Here is a 17,282-nt window from a genome sequence, read left to right as displayed (position 1 = left end):
TTTATAAGTCACATGCACAGTATGCTTGTGAAAGGTTTCTTACATATTTCTCCACTTTTAGAAAGTGAATAACATGTAAAGATGTAGCCAACCAGGGGAAAAAAACTTTGTTTACATTGTATCTATGAAATAGCTAACTAATTGCATTTTAGGAGTTTTCAAGTCATATCATATATCATATATATTTTTCTCCAGTAAAGATCACTATAGATTGCTTCTTAGGTCAGAGTATGGAAAGTTGGCCTTATTTAAGTGAATGAGATCTAGCAATGTAGAATTTTTGGTGTTCTACCCTGCCTCCATGAATCACACACACACAGACTTATAGGAAGTATAGTGTTGTTTGTAGTACCTTGCATAGCAGCACTGTCATGAGGTGTTCCACTGTTTTCTATTTCAATATCTGGAATTCCAGAATCTGAAAAAAATTGACATTCAGTATTAAGGTACAAATCTGTGCTTCCTGATTCCACCTAAAGAAAAATTGCCAATATTTTGGTATTACACATAACAAAAGATTCTGGGCAGAATTTTATTTTTCTAGTGTGCAAATATCTCTCACATTCTAAATTATTTATTTTAGTCTTTCTTTATATTATAATATAATTAAATCATTGACCCTTTCCCATTTGTTCTTCCAAGCTCTCCCCTATGACTTTTCTTTAAATCCTTGAATTTCAGTCTTATTTTCCTTAATTGGTGGTATATTATGTGACTGTGTTATATGTGTATACACACTTATATACATCACATACACTCACATTCCTAAACACATAAATACTTTTTGTTTTGTTAAATTTCTCTATTTCTTTACTTTTGTTTTAGAATTTCTATTGTTAATGTAAGAAGGAATTTCATATGCTATAAGTGAATTATTCAGTAAAGAATATATTTCCAGGTACATGGTATATTTTTTTTCATCATTTGATAACCTAAAGATGTATTCTAGTGCCAGGCAGTGGTGGTGCATGCTTTTAATCCCAGCACTCGGGAGGCAGAGGCAAGCAGATTTCTGAGTTTGAGGCCAGCCTGGTCTACAGAGTGAGTTCCAGGACAGCCAGGACTACACAGAGAAACCGTGTCTCAAACAAACAAACAAACAAACAAACAAACCAAAAAAGATGCATTCTTGGAAAATAACTGTCTATATAAAATAAGAAAACAAAACCTCTATAATTGTGTAGTCAACATGTTCTGATGACAAAACCACAAAAATATAACAGATACAATTAAGAAAATTGGAGTTACTCATGATTATAATAAAATTTCCCCTCATAAGATATGATAGTGAGTGATACTAGTTTATGCTAAGTGCAAGTGAAACCACTATCCCCAAGATGATTTGTAACTTTATATGAGTGGAGGAACAAACACGTTATGCTTGTTCTCAGATGATTTACACAAGCTAGTAATTATGTTAGAAACAGGTTGTGTTGAAGGAATTACTTGAAAATTCACTTTGTGTCTGAGTCAACTGAAGAAATTTTAGGTGATTATGAGCTTAAAATAAAACTAGAAAACCTTTGAATTCTTTCATTCATGTACCCTTTTAAACAGACTCTTCAAGAATTTATTTGAAATAACTTTTCAAACCGATTCTCCCTGAGAATTATTTTTGTATCTCTCACAGAAAGACTATTTTTGTTTGATTCATGACTTAAAATAGTTGACCAAAAATAATTATATTCCTTGACAATCCCCCCTCTTACTTCAAGTTTTCATTTTTTAACTTCACAAATGAAAGTCCTAATTGATTAGACATTACCTTTCAACATTCTCAGACCGCTGTCACCAGATGTAGCTTGTTTAAGTGCCTGCTCCACTTGCTCTCGGCGCTTTGATTCAAATTCCAAGGCTTCCTGAAGTTTTCTCTTAGCTTTTTTCTCCTTTTTCAGACGCTTTTGCATTGTACCTAAAACATAGAGAAATAGTTTGCAACTACTGCTGAGTTTAATGAGCAGGGTTATGTGGGAAGCTTTAGAGAAATGTAATTATTCTCAAAAAAAGAAGTTGAAAAAATTACCACCTCATTAGCATGAACTATGCAAAAACAAGAAAAGCAGATTTTTCCCTTGCTTGGTTTCTGATATTTTCTATTGTCCACAAGGTAAACTCCAAGCTCAGACTTTATGCAGTTAAAACTTTTCCTCATAATTTCACTTCTACTCTCATCTTTTTGTATAATCTTCCTCCATTCAATTTGATTTACTCAAAGCCACTCAAAGATCAAACTGTATACACTTACTTGTGTATAAAGTTTTTGTTGTTGTTTTGTTGTAATGTACAATACTTAAAATGAATGCTTGCATGCCCTTTTAACTTTTGACTTCTGATCCATTAAGGCTCAGATTCAGGCATCAACTTCAGAGGATATGCTTTTAACACTATACAACTTCAATGAGCTAAACTAACTAATCTCTTTTATGCAAATCATATGTGATTACTCTTGTCATATTTTTTTTGAAATTTTCTGGTTGTGTTAGACTTCTAAAATGTAAATTTCTCAAGGAGAGAAACTAAGCTTTATTTACTTTATAATGCCAAAATATAGCTCTCTGCCTTGGGAAAAGTACATATTTTCTTTACCAAGTGACAATATCTATAACCATATACATTTTATTGGAATGTAAAAGGACCATAACAATGTATACTTTCAAATATGTAACTGGCTCAAAATACAAATTTTATTCTTTATGTCTTAGGGAAAACTTTCTTACTACTATGTGACTTAGTGACTACTATTTGTTTTTAGTTTGTTATTCATTTTTAGCAGTTATAGGCTGTCCCTGAAAGTGTTTCTGTTAGCAAGACTATGATTTGCAAAATAATATTCACAATTTAATTGAACTTGTTCAACTTACTTCTGCTTTGAAGCTCAACTGCAAGTTGTCTCTCCAGGTTTTCTCTAATTTCTCTTTCTCTGAAGAGTTCTATTCGCAGTTCCTTCTTTTCTTGCTGAATCTGCTTCTCCTGGATGCGAGCATTATCCAAAGCCACTTTCAGTAGACCCTGTCAAAGTACAGCAAATGGCACCCAGTTCATCTTATCTGTTTTAAATTCTCAGATAGGAAATAATTTATGTAGGTGCTAATTTCTTGTATTACATTTATTTTGTTTATAGAAATATTGTTGACCTGAATGTTGGTCAACAGAGTCTCCACAGAAGACAGACTATCAGCAAAAATGAATGGTCCAGGGAATCCAGGGGGCAATGCCTGTCCAGGAGCCAACTGGATCTTGTCCAAGGGTGACTTCATCATTGGGATTTGAGCCGGTACTTCTTCTGTAAAGATAAGATTAATGTCAGAAACTTCACAAATTAATAACTCAAATGTTTTACCAAATCATTTGTAACAGACATATATAACATTTTTCTTCTTAACACTAAGTCATGGGTACTCAAATGATGTCATGTCTGTAAACTAGAGAATAAGATTGCTGCCAACAGATGTATATGTTGGCATTTAATCTTTCAGATATATTTATCTGTCTATAAATCTTCTTACTCATTGTCATTATTTTTAATGCCTTTATTGATGTATAATTTACATAAAATAAAATTAATATGCTAAATATAATATTAACTTTAAATAATTTTAAATAGTTTTTTAACCATGACAATGAATATGTTTTCTTTTTTAAAAATTTATTTATTTTTTATGTATGGTAGCACACTGTAGCAGTCTTCAGACACACCAGAAGATGACCTTGGATCCCATTACAGATGGTTGTGAGCCACCAAGTGGTTGCTGGGAATTGAACTCAGGATCTCAGGAAAAGCAGTCAGTGCTCTTAACTGCCAAGCCATCTCTCCCACCACATATATTCTACAGAACCTTTTGGTTGTGTTCCCATAGCATTTGGTTATTTCAACATGAGTCATTAAAATTAACCTAAATCTCTTTACAGATTTTTGATACAGGGTTTGGCTACGTAACTCAGGACAGTCTCTGATATGCTATCTTTTTACTTTGGTCTCATGAGTGTTGAAGACTTTGTAACTATAGGCATGCACCAACATGCCCAACTAACCTAAACTGCTTACAGAATCTCAATCTTTCCCTCCCCTGTACCTGCGTTACTTCTTTCCTTCTTTCCCCTCCTAGTCTCTTCCATCCTCTGATGGTAGGTATGAAACTTGAAAACAATTATTCAGGTAGTAATCAACAAATTATAAATTATGTAACTTTCATTCATAAACAATCTTTCAATTCAAATAATATCTAATAAAAATAAAATGCCTAAAGTTTGAAACCTGTCTCAGCAAACATCACTAATGATTTTAAGTAAACATCACAACTAGGTAAGAAATGCTTTTCCTTATTTGTTAACTATATATTTGTCTTCTCGATGTGGGCACAATAAAAGGAAAAAATTCAAAAGTATTGTACAATATGTACAGCAATTAGAGAAGTGCTACATCTTTACATTAATGATTATAAATCAAAGTACAAATTTATTTATGCCAGATTCATTTTTTCAGAATCAATTGCTACAAACAAAACATTGACTTCTTGCTGATTTCGACAATGTAATATTCCCTGAATAAATATTTTTGTTAGTGATAGAATTTATAATTAATGAATTTCTTGTCATACATCACTCAATATAAACAGATAAACTCAGGAGTGAGTATCTGAGAGGCATTCTTTCTGAAAAGGAAAGCAATATATTCGGCATGCATAAAACAAAATTATAAGTATGTTAAAATCACTAGAAGTCTATTTGAAGATGAAAGAAGTACCATTAAATTGGCTGAAAGGAAAATTGCTATTGATTATGAAGACAGGTTGTGTGGTCTATAGTTTGTAATGTTACTGTACAGTAGATTGAAGTTTCAAAATAGTATTACTCTTCTTTAAAGAGATAGACACAGCTGAATTAGGTGCTGCTTGCTGCAGTGGAGATCAAATGCAAAAAGAATCATATTTCATCAGACCTAGTCAACTCCAGGAAAATAAATAGAAATATAAGAGGTATGCAGGCAATGATTCATTTTGATAATCTGGCCCAAGAGAGACACATAGAGACAGCACACAGATCTAAGCTTCTACCAAAAGACAAATAGGACACAGAGGGTGGGAACTGGGATGACAGTGTAGCAGAGGTCACATCGATTTTCAGCAGCAGTTTTCACACAGATGAGATAACCCTGGACTCTATTTGGACCATTGTTCATATCCTACCTGTCCCATGAGCAATAAATTTTCTGGTCCTAGAAAAAGGGCAGTAAAGAAGAGGGATTCTACTTATAGCTTCTTATGATTAAGTTTCTGGGCTAACCAAACATGCTTTTCAGATCAAGGTCACAATGCATGTTAAGGTCTGTAATAGCCCAAATCGAGTAGAAGTATATTATGTTTTAGTATATGTGAGTGAAAATTGTCAAATTATTCTTTGTAATTTTTTTTATGCTAAAAGAATGATTGGGTGTTGATTTCAGTAATATAATAATCCTTAACATCTGAATCACACCTACATTTTGTTCAGTGTTTGAATAAATACACTCTTGTAAAGAAATTTACCAGGTAATCTTAAGTAATCCTAATTGACAACAAAATTAAAAACAGATAAGTGCTCAAAACCTAGAATGACACTTAAGATCATCTCTCTGAAGTCCTAGAAAGGGTTGAGATTGAGTATTTTCATTTAAAAGGACTGCCTTCAAAATGTATAGAATAAAAAGAAAAAAAAAACCTTTTCAGCACACATAACAAAGTGGTATAAACTGAAAGCATAAAGACAGGACAACAGTCTCTAGTCAAGGACATGGGCAAACTCTCCGTTTATTGAAGCAAAGTGGAGACTGCTTTTATTGAGCCTGTTTGTTAAACCTGCAATACTTTGAAATAGCACTTGGGAATCACCTTAGAGAACAAGCTCTTTATTTTAATTTCTTCTTTAGAGCCCAGATGAATAGATGTAAAAGTTGACAAGAAAGTTATTTGTAGAATAAAAAGGAATATATGGTAAATGCTGTGAATGGAAATGTCCCTTTGAAAATTAAAGTCAAGGCTGTTCCAGCTGTTTTACTTGAAGTCAATGTTTATTCTCGCTGTCTTTCATGGAGTTAAGCCTTTCCTCTGGGATTTGAGAATTGTGACACAGGAATAGAAACTGAACACAGCTGACTCACTGAGCACTGGAAAAATGCAGATACCTACCAGATCATCAGTTTTATTCTTTAACAAATAAATTATACTCCATTATTTGATTTGAGAGCTTTTCCCTAAATACAGCTGGCCCTTGGGACTTCCCTTTGTCGATATCATTAGTGTTACAATCAGCACAAGCAAGACACCTGCTTCCCTTTTCCAAACTGAAGAACAATAACAACAACAAAATGACCAACTGCTGTGTAATGATGTGACCTGAATGAATATAAAGAGGCATTCATGGTCTCCACTGAACAATGACTCAAGTGTTGCCATTATCGAATGTGGAAAAAGAATTGATCTCCAAATTGTTACATTTCTTTATGTATAGCAAATAAAATATTTCAGCCAAGTGAAAACAGGAGCCAGAGGCAAAAAAAAATGAAGGGCCAGAAATTCATGTAACAGAGATGTAATAAATGTACAAACCAAATATGTCTAATCCTGGTACATTTAAATCCTTAGATTAAAAAAAATGGCCTTCGAAACAAGGAATTAGAAATAAACCCTCTTGCAGATAAAGCAGCATTCCAAGAACAGATATTATGCCTAATATAAGTATTAGAAAAAAGAATTATGATAGTCAGTCCTTGCCATTAAAAAGCTAACATTATTCTACACTGAAAAGAATGTATGTTACAGAGGGAAATTTGAGTACGAGCTGGGCAATAACTGTCAAAAAGAAAAGAGGGGAAAGGGAGAGGAGAGATTGGTAATGTGAAGCAAGCATGAGACATACTCATGCCTGAAAAGAATTCACACCTTCTGTCCTTAGAATTATGCTTCACAGTAGATTAGGTGTGGAAACGAACTATTTCTTGTGCATATTGATATTGCAAAATACTGGGCTAATGGTGAAAATAGAGCTTTCTTTATTCTCCTCCTCCTTTTCCTTATCAGGGTTGTGAGACACACTACAAGATTTCTTATAAAATAAGATTCTCATATAATTTTAAAATAGATATGTCCAAAAATGTTCCCTGAAACACCCTTTTACTAAATCCATGATTAGTCTTTTATCCAATTTTTAAATTTCAGAGGGTGAGCCATTTTCATTCTTCCTTTATTAAATAATTTAGAACAGAACTATTCAGGGCCTTTAAATTACTATTCATTCTACATGTATTGTTATAATTGTACAGATTTTAAAATATCCTAATGTATATTCTGGACATGTATGGTAATTATGTGTCAGATAAAATTTAAAAAATATAACTCTAAATATTAATATATGTTACATGCTGAGATAGGAAAAAAGTACATACTGAACATAAAAAGATTGTGAAACTAAAGTGGTGTAGAGTTGCAAACTATATGAAGTTGAACCTCACCTTTATCATGTAAAAGACTATAGGAAATCTGTGTGTGTGTCTGTCATCTCAGCTGTAATGTTAGGAAATAGTACTGATTGCCTATTATAATTGTTCTACAGGCTAATGAATTCCTGTTTATAAATTTTTTGACCAATGCTTGATTCTAAATAAATGAAATGTGATTTTTTTAAAAAAAGACAAATAACCATTGAATATTTCCAAATGAACTAGAGGAGAATATAATAAGACATTTGGCCATCTTCAGATCTACAACATGTCTCACATCCTATCGACAAATAAACATTTTTAGATTATGACCACATGAGACTGCCTTTGTTTCATCTTCCATCATGAATGGTTGAACATACATAGTTCAATGGTCCTTAATCAGGGCCATTTTGACTCCCAGAAGATATTTGACAACAATTATTTGAAAACAAGAGAGTGGAGAGTACGGGAGCCTACTATAGTCACCTAGTCATAGAGCCCAAAGATACTGAGAAGTGACTCATAAAGCATAGTGGACAACACTTTCATATCCACACACATTATCCCAAACAAGGTGTTATTTAAGAGGGGGAATGAATAAAATTCAGTGTGATAAAAATGTCAGAATGGAAGCCATTTGTTTATATGAAAATTAAAAATAAATAAATTGTGTGGCCAAATGTCACTACTGGTTAAGAATCAATCTTCTAGAATTATACAGGGAAAATTCAATGAATGGGAGTTATGCACATCTTTTCTTCCTCAAATATCAAATAAAGCTTAATAATATTAATAGAAAAAATATCAAATCAATGATGTAGCACTAACAAAGTCTTGTACAAAGTAGGTTTTGGGATTATTATGCATTTAATTTAATTTATGGTAGTAGCCTTCATTCTTTGATCACCATTACCTTGCATGTTAAAGGTATTGTTACTCTATTTAATGTTGCAAAATACTCCCTTATCACAATTCCCTTAATATATTTCTTTTCTTCCGCTACCTTTTGCTTCTATTTACCATAGTGTGAATTTATCTGATTTTTATTTTATCTCACCAAAATGTAGTTTCTATGAGAACAGAGCTCCTATATGTTTATTATTATTATTGTTATTGTTGTTGTTGTTGTTGTTGTTGTTGTTGTTATTTTATAGTATTATGTCCATTGCCTCCCTTAGTATGTGGGATCATTCCTATACTGCTTCCTGGTAGTGACTAATATGTACACTGGTTATCCTAAAGCCACCATCAGTTCAATTCCACTAAAAAAAAAACCCTTTGCGTTTAAAAGTGCTTTGCAGACGTGTGGAAGGAGGAAGGTAGAAAAGATGGACATTAAGTGCTTCCGGTCTAATATTGTCCTTTTCCCAAAGGACAATTATTATATAACTATAGTGATAATTCCAGTTTTGAAAAGGAGCTTTCAAATCAAAAGTATCACAATGTTTATCATATATTTATTGAATTTATACAACATATTTCTCTCTTTGAATTTATGAAGTAAAATACTTTTTGTCCCACAAATGTGCTTTCTCACTCTTTCTTAAATGATGTGTTATTATTATGTCATTAAATAAGGAAAACCTGAAAAATTTGTTTTCAAATACGTATAGATTTTATAAAGCCCAGAAAAAAAAAACATATAGGTTACAGAACATAAGGCAGTTTCAAACAAAAACAAAAACAAAAACAAAAACAAAGGCTGGGAATTAAGATGCAGTTCCAGGAAAGGCACACATATGTATATAATCAAGAAATCAGCATGTTAAAGATATTTAAGTTTCTTTTCCAGAAAAACCAGACTCACTTCCATGTGTAAAATATTGCCAAGAAGAGGCTATTTCATGAATGGAGGAGTAAAAATATAGTGACCTACATCATAAAGTGGAAAACCTGAGGCAGAACTAGACTGAAGGTACATAAGGTACAAATAGTCATTTTAAGAAATATATTTAGGCTAGATGATGAGCAGGATAAGTACTTCTATCAGTTAATTGACCTTTCTAGTTACATTGTTGTGCCATTTTTGCTTATTTATAAAATGGTCTAGGGCTGCAATCTAGACTTGCTTTTAGCCTTAATGGGAGTTCAGTAATCTGTCTGCCTATAGAGGCTGGAAAGCAGCTTTCTTATTTGGCATCTCTACCAGAGATGTCAATCATTTCCTTAATTAGGGAAAAATGCCTGGTTCTTAAGGAACCACAAAGACACATACACAAATAATTTAAAAATAACAAATATAAATTTAAAACAGTGATTCATTCTTTCCCATACACAATTGTCTTTTTAACTATTTGTATGTTAGGTTTCAATATATAATTAAAATGATAATTAACTTTGAGTAGGAATTGTCAATGCTTCAGGAAATTGTGCAAAATTGAAAAGACACACATTAGTACACACTTAGAGAATCTATGTTCATTGTACAATAAATATAAAATGGACTCATTTGTAACATAGCATTATAAAAGTGAACAGTAAAATAGGGGTACACAAATAAAGGAAATGTTTTCTTTATTAAATAAATGATCATTCAGCAACTGAAATAAGAGTTGTATAGATTTATTGTTAGACGTTATTTACTCTTATCTAGGAGGGAAGAAAGAGACTATTTTAGTGAGAGTGAGTTTAGCAACCAAAGGCAATTCAAACCCAAGAAGACATTGGTACATATAATACTTAAGAGAAACAATCGATTCAATAAACAAATTATCATTTGTTGCCTCTTATAAATACATAATTTATAAGCTCTTAAAAAGGAAAATACTAAAGCAAATGTTTTTTAATTTTTATAAATATTTACCTGTAGTTTTGCAATTACATCAGTATATGCACATAATATTTTTATTTTATTTTTATCAGTAAAAACAAAATGGATTTTTTCTCTTCATGTCCCTATTTGCAGAACAAGAAGCACTACTTCAGAGTGTATATGGGAGATTTTAGTGAAAACTCCCAGACAGAGAGCACTTACTATGGCAATTAGGTTATTATAGTAATCCCTCAGTAAAGATAGAATTTAAGCTTTGCTAACCTTTTTGATAGAGGATGTTCAAGAAGACTTGTATTGGATAGGCATGGATTACAGGATTTGCCTATGAAGTCCCATTGTCTAGTAAATCAAGTGCAGATCTTCATTAACATAACTCATTGAAGTTTTAGATCATAAGACAAAAATATGAAAAAATTTAAATAATATCCTTCAGATGACCACATAAGCAGATGGATGATTTAGTATTTGAGCTTCATTTTTCATTAAACTTTATTTAGATTGTGTTTTCTTTATCAAGGTGATTTCCTAGTTTGGAATATGATTATTTTCATTAGGAATGTAGGAAAACATACCTTAATTTTTCTTGTCAAATGTGGACATATTAATGTGGAAATCCCTTTACTCACTATTTGTTAAAAATATTTATGGATCCATATGGAACAACAGATGTTGAAGCAAAGATACTGCAGACATATTTTATATTCACTAACAACCTTTTACTTGATGATTTTTCCTCATCTTCAATGCAAAGTGCATTATTTTGAAAGAAAACTCTTAAATGTTCAGTGAATAGGAAAGGTGAAATTATTATCAAGTCCTGTCTGCGCAGACAGTATAGAGTTCATGGTTTATTAGCCTATAAGTATAAACCTATTTATTTCTAATATATTTTAAATCACACTCAATATATTTCAATACCTGAAACAAAGGTAAAACTGGACATAGTAGTGCACACTACAATTCCTTCACATGGGAAGATGCTGGTAGTATGTAGGAAGACCATACATTTTTGTTTGGGACCTATCTGCATTCAATTGAAAATTTTTCTCAGAAAAAAATGAGTCACTGGGAAAATAAAATAGATATTTCCAGTGAATTGCAAGGGATGGTGTCTGGTTTAGGGTGGGTTGGTATAGAGCAAGAAGGATATGGTGGGAGAAGAGAGAAGGGAAAGAGTACTGAGAAATACAAAAGGATGGACATTTCTTGAATGAGTTAGGAAGATAATGCCATGGAAACTCCCAGGAATCTATGGGAGCAAGCCTAGTTAAGACTCCTAGCAATGGGGGACACTGAGCTTGAAGTGGCTATCTTTTGTAATCAGACAAGGCTTCCAATGGAGAAATTTGGATACCAACTGAGCTTCAAAAACTTCAACCCACAATTTTTCCTGTCTGCAAGATGTACTGGGGTAATGGTAGCACAGATATTATGGCAGTGGCAAATCAATTACTGGTCCAGCTTGAGATCCATGTCATGAGAAGGAGCCCATCAGGAACTCTGAGTGGAGTGCCAGGACACAGAGATTAGGTAGCCCAAAGTCCTAGGATAGAAAATGATTTCTAATGATATTCTTTTATACCCACAGATTGGTTCCAAGTCTAATTGTCATAAGAGAAGTTTCACCCATCAACCAGTGAAAACAGAGGCAGAGCCCCACAGCCAAACATTAGGCAGTTCTTAGGTAATCCTGAAGAAGCGTGGGAGGAAGGATTGTAGGATCCAGAGAGGTCAAGAACACCACAAGAAAACCCAAAGTGCTCATAGGGGCCCACAGAGACTGAACCAACAAACAGGCACAAAAAGAATGGGAAAATTGTTTTAATCAATTCTAAAATATGAAATTGTCAAATTTCAGTGACATTTTATAGTACAATGAATATGTATGTATTCCCATAGCCAAATAATTGTTTCCTTCTGAAATTCATAAAGTTCTACAAAATTCAATGATTAATATTATAGTCAGTAGCATAGCATTGTTCATTTCTATGAGTCTTTAAATATGAAGAAAAGAAAAGAAACTGAAAATTTAGAACTAATAGCTAATATACTTCAATAGTAATACCATGAGCAGGCTTGAACAAATCACTCAAAACTATTTATTAGATTCCAATGTTACCACAGGATTTAATTATTTATTTATATGGATAACAAGATTTATATACTCACAATGAAGCACTTTTAGTTATTTTCAACTTAGAATCATATGCATATTTCTTCCTCATCGTCCTGCACTAGGGTTTTGCTTGCTTTGGCTGACCTAGTGGAGATGTCTTCTTTACCAAAGTAGTTTTATCTATTTATCTCTGTTATTCCCTTAGAGATTATTACATGTTTGATCATCTTTGATCATGAGGGATGATCAGTGCTTACGGCCTTTGTGTTTGTCACCTCCTATACATTATCAAAATATGCTTGATATTTTTCCATGTAAATGTCTAAATACAATATTTGTTTTACATAGATTTGAAATTATCTCTGTACTTGGTTCTTCACAATGGATTTCATTTTACTTTCATTTAAAATACCTGTATTAATGAGTTGGCTAAATGAATCCTAATAATCCTATTATTTTGAAGCACATTTAGTATCACAGACTTAGGGAGAATTTATAAACAACTCACATTGTTAAATGTTACCTATCACTGATTTGGTGACAGCATGTTTCAAAAAATATTGGCAAATTAAAGGCCATAAAAATCTTATTTATTCATATATACTAGGGTGTGTTGTTAACTGCAATGCTTACAGATTCCCATGAGATACTTTCTTTTCTGATCATCTATGTGTTTTCTAATCCACTAATCTTTCCTAGAAAGTATATTAATAAAAATTACTGGTATCTCACTGCTGTTGAAAGCCTTCCATAATTTGGAGTATGTACAGACCATAATTTCAGGTCTCAAATAATTATTTATTTACTTTCATGAAAAGAAACATGACATAAAGAAAAACATTACTATTATTTCTTCACATGCTTTGATTCACAAATATTCAATCTCATATCATCAGTCAAGTGAAAAGTTATATACACAATAGTGATTAATACTTGCATAGATGAAAAATACCCATAATAAATAAGAGATATGAACTAGGAACAATTCTTTGGATTGATTCTGATAAAAGAGTGGTATTTAAACTGTATCACACCTATAGTAATGATATCCCCTTTTTTGGTTTGTGCATACACTTTGAAAACTGTATACCCTATTGAGATGGAGTAGGGCTTTTTTATTTTTTACTTTTATTTTACCAATATTGTTTTATCCAAGAACATCCAGGGTGTAAATAATGCATCCAGGGAGTCATAAAACTGCTCTAGAAAATTCAGTTTCAGGACAAAATGTTTTGCCATAAACTCTCGCAAGCCTTCTAAAGGCAATAGTTTCACGCAGTAACAGTTCAAGCAATTTTAGGTATGAGAACCTCTATTATAAACCAAAGCTCATTCACAAAATTTCTTGGACTTTGAAGACTAGAAAATTGAAAACTTTCGACCCAAAATTTATCCTGTAGACAAGAAATGCAGAGACAGGGGATAGAGCAGAGATTGAGGAAATGGCCAACCAAAAACCCACCCAAGTTGAAACCCATCCCATAGGCAAGCACCAATCCCTGGCACTGTTAATGATACTCTGTTATGCTTGCAGACAAGTGTCTAGCATGGCTGTACTCTTAGAGGCTCCACTCAGCAGCTAACTCAGACAGATGCAGACAGCCACCGCCAAACAGTGGATGGAGCTTGGGGACTTTTATGGAAGAACAGGAGGAAACTTTGTGGCCCCTAAGGGGATAGGAATTCCACAGAAAGAACAACAGAGTCAACTTACCTTGTGACTCTCAGAGACTAAACTATCAACCAAAGAATATACCTAGGCTGGACCTAGGCCTCCCCACATATATGTAGCAGATATCCAGCTGATCTTAATGTGGGTCCCGAACAACTGGAGTTGGGGCTATCCCAAAAGCTGTTACCTGATTGTGGAATATGTTCTAGCTGGGCTGCTTTGTCTGGCCTTGGTGGGAGAGGATGTACCTAGCCCTGCAGAGACTTGATGTGCCAGGATAGGGAGGATACCCAGGAATACCTTTACCTGCTCAGAGAAGAGGAAGAGGGATAGAAGAAGGATTGTGGGAGGGGTGAGCTGGAGGGAGCAGTAAGCAAATGTAAAATGAATAAGTGAAAACAAACAAACAAACAAAAAAATGAACAATACATTTGGCTAACACTGCAACTACCCCCTTGCTTTGTGTTCTCAGCCTTTAAAAACATCCACGAAACAGGCCATCTCCCTGAGCACTCAGAAAATAAAGCTTTCATTTAAAAAAAGAAAATACCTATAAAATTTAAGTGAAATAAAATTTATGCATCATGACTATGATAATGAACTTTGAGAAATAGATTCATGTAACCCAGGCTGGTCTCAGACTTACTATGAAGCCAAACATCACTTAGAATTTCTGATCTTCTTTTTTCCATATCCTGAAGATTAGAATTACAAGGAATGTAGCACCATGCTCAGCTTATGTGTTGATAAAGATAGAACTCAGGGCATCTTGCATGCTAGGCAAGGTCTCTTCTAATTGAGCTATACCCCCAACCTCTAACAATGAATAATCTTGCAGTTACAGAGCCATAAATATATGTATAAATAAGAGGTATCATGATAGTGTCTGATATAAATTGTATAGGTGCACAATAATACATGTGTTCACCCTCTCATCATTTAAGATAGTGGAAAATAGTCATTTGCAAATACTTTTCTTATTCCCAAAAGGTAATTTTCTTGTAGTCATAATAGTAATCAAATTTTTTTACTAGATGGTGTCCACAAAATTTGATAACATTTTCCAATTGTCTTTCTAAATAGTATAGTTACAGTAATTAATATAAAACTTGTAACAAATGCTTATGCAAAGACTGTCAACCTTTTAAAAATTAGGTTACATGCTTGTCAAAATATTTAAGCCTCTTTACCATCTCAGAAACAGGAATCCAAAATATAGTTTGTTTTTCTGTTTGCATTTGTAAGACAAGTTACTATGTAAATTCTCATCTATAACATGCTAGTTTGAATACTGGTATTAAATAAGGTTGCCTGATCTCAATGCCATCTCCTTTAAATAGATCCTAAAGAGTCTTTAGGTTTTACCCATTTTAGGATCTACGCACTATAAAATTTTCAACTACAGGCAGTTTGACTCTCTGTCATAAACTTCCTCTGTTCTGTAACTGGTCCTCAATACAAATGCTTAAAATATAATTTAATTGTCTTTAAGATCTTAAATTAATGCTTCAGGGTTTTAAGTTAAATCTTAATCCTTTTATATTATAAATTATGTTTTAGAGTAAACATTTTGACTACTTCTGCATATACTAACATGCCATTCCTCCCTAAAATCCTACACAGAATACAATATGCAGCATTTTGTGCTACCTACTAATATATATGTTTTGTACAATGTTACATCTTTTTTTAGTAATTATCTTTCTATTTGTCAACTATTCATCTCTCACTAGACACTAAACTGTATAAAGATGAAGACCATAGGTTTTAGTCTTTGATTTTATTTCTGTAGGAATTGTGATTCTGCCTTTCATAGAAGACACTAAACAAATATTTTTAATTTGCTTTTTAGGTTAAATAGAGTGGGAAGCCATACTAATATTTTAAAAGCCTATGCCTGCCTAAAAAGCACATATAAAGGCTTAGAAAAGCAAAACTTAAGTAGATCTTAGACTCCAAAACCTTGGAAATTACCCATGATCTCTAAAGAAAGCACTTAACAGATAAACATTAATTCTGTGGTTGGATTGCAATTGCTACAAGTTGTGTACATGGTTGCTACTCAGAAAGTCAGTAACAAGAAGATCTCAAGGTTTTCCTTTCATCAAACACCAGTTCTCTAAATAGAAAATGAATGGGTCCATATAGTTTTAAAGTATAGACTCTCTGTCTCTCTCTGTCTCCATCACTCTGTCCCTCTGTCCCCCCTCTCCTTCTCTTCCCCTCTCCTTCTCCCTCCTTCTCTGTCTCTCTCTGTCTCTCTCTGTCTCTGTCTCTCTCTCTCTCTCTGTGTGTGTATGTGTGTGTGTGTGTGTGTGAGAGAGAGAGAGAGAGAGAGAGAGAGAGAGAGAGAGAGAGAGAGAGAGAGAGAGGTAGAATGAGGGAGAAAAACAGAAACACACAGAGAGAATTATTTGAAAACATTTCCTTAGATCTCCCTCTATTAGCAGGAGGAGTGGGGATGGGATAGGGGGTTCCTGGGTGGTGGGGGGAATGGGGTAAGGGGATCTGAAATGTAAATATAATATCCAATTTAAAAAATTCCCTCTATTTTGGTGTGAGCTTTATTTTTTGTACTTTGAGAGTCTGTTTTCTATTTGCCTTTAGCAACAACAGAGTAGGTATAACAAAGTAAATTATAAACTTATAGATCCTAACATTTTAAATTTGTTTTCTTATTATGAACAATAAATCTGACATAATCTTGAATAATCCACCTTAGAAAAAGACATCTCATGTTGGGCTTGGTGGCATTTACTTGTTTCACAGCACTGGGTAAGTGAATGCTGGAGGATCATCCCTCTGAAGCTAACCTGGATGACATGAGTTTGAAGGCAGCTGACTGAAATACCATTTTAATAAAACAAAATAAGGATGAATCACAGTAGCAATACACTGTGAGTTGTACATACATTTTTACCTATATATGAATTTAGTGACAAAGGAAACATATCGTCATCTTTTGAATTTTACAGTTTTAGATTGAATTAGTTGTACAGTTCATTTTTGATGACAAAATCTGTGTGTGGTTCCATGAGTTAAAGGCAAGTGCATATAAAATTCTAAAGCCAGTTCATTTTTTTTAACCAACGCTTAGAGTAAATACGGAGTTTTGTTTTTGAAATAAATCAAATGATGCATAAAATACAGGGATATTAGGTAAGAACTAATAAATTGAAGTATTTAGATTTTGCTCTCACCTTTCTATCTTTGTCAATGTTCTTATTATCTAAAAAATATATGATAGCTACTTCTGCTACCTTAT

At 33.2% G+C, this 17,282-nt stretch overlaps 1 protein-coding gene across 2 annotated transcripts in view; it reads right to left on the bottom strand.

The window, feature by feature from the left end:
* Dach2 (dachshund family transcription factor 2) overlaps positions 1-17,282 on the bottom strand; it is a 464,497-nt gene that overhangs the window by 14,581 nt on the left and 432,634 nt on the right. For both annotated transcript variants that reach the window (XM_076918144.1, XM_076918145.1), the window contains 4 exons: positions 3,135-3,283; positions 2,862-3,009; positions 1,766-1,912; positions 353-418 (listed from right to left, as the gene is read on the bottom strand). In XM_076918144.1, coding sequence (XP_076774259.1) covers positions 353-418; positions 1,766-1,912; positions 2,862-3,009; positions 3,135-3,283 — 510 coding nt within the window. The remainder of the gene's footprint in view (positions 1-352; positions 419-1,765; positions 1,913-2,861; positions 3,010-3,134; positions 3,284-17,282) is intronic.

The sequence above is a fragment of the Arvicanthis niloticus genome, chromosome X (assembly GCF_011762505.2).
Source record: "Arvicanthis niloticus isolate mArvNil1 chromosome X, mArvNil1.pat.X, whole genome shotgun sequence".
Classification (NCBI taxonomy): Eukaryota; Metazoa; Chordata; class Mammalia; order Rodentia; family Muridae; genus Arvicanthis; species Arvicanthis niloticus.
Note: the sequence above shows the minus strand (reverse complement) of the source record. Positions and strands in the feature narration are given on the sequence as shown.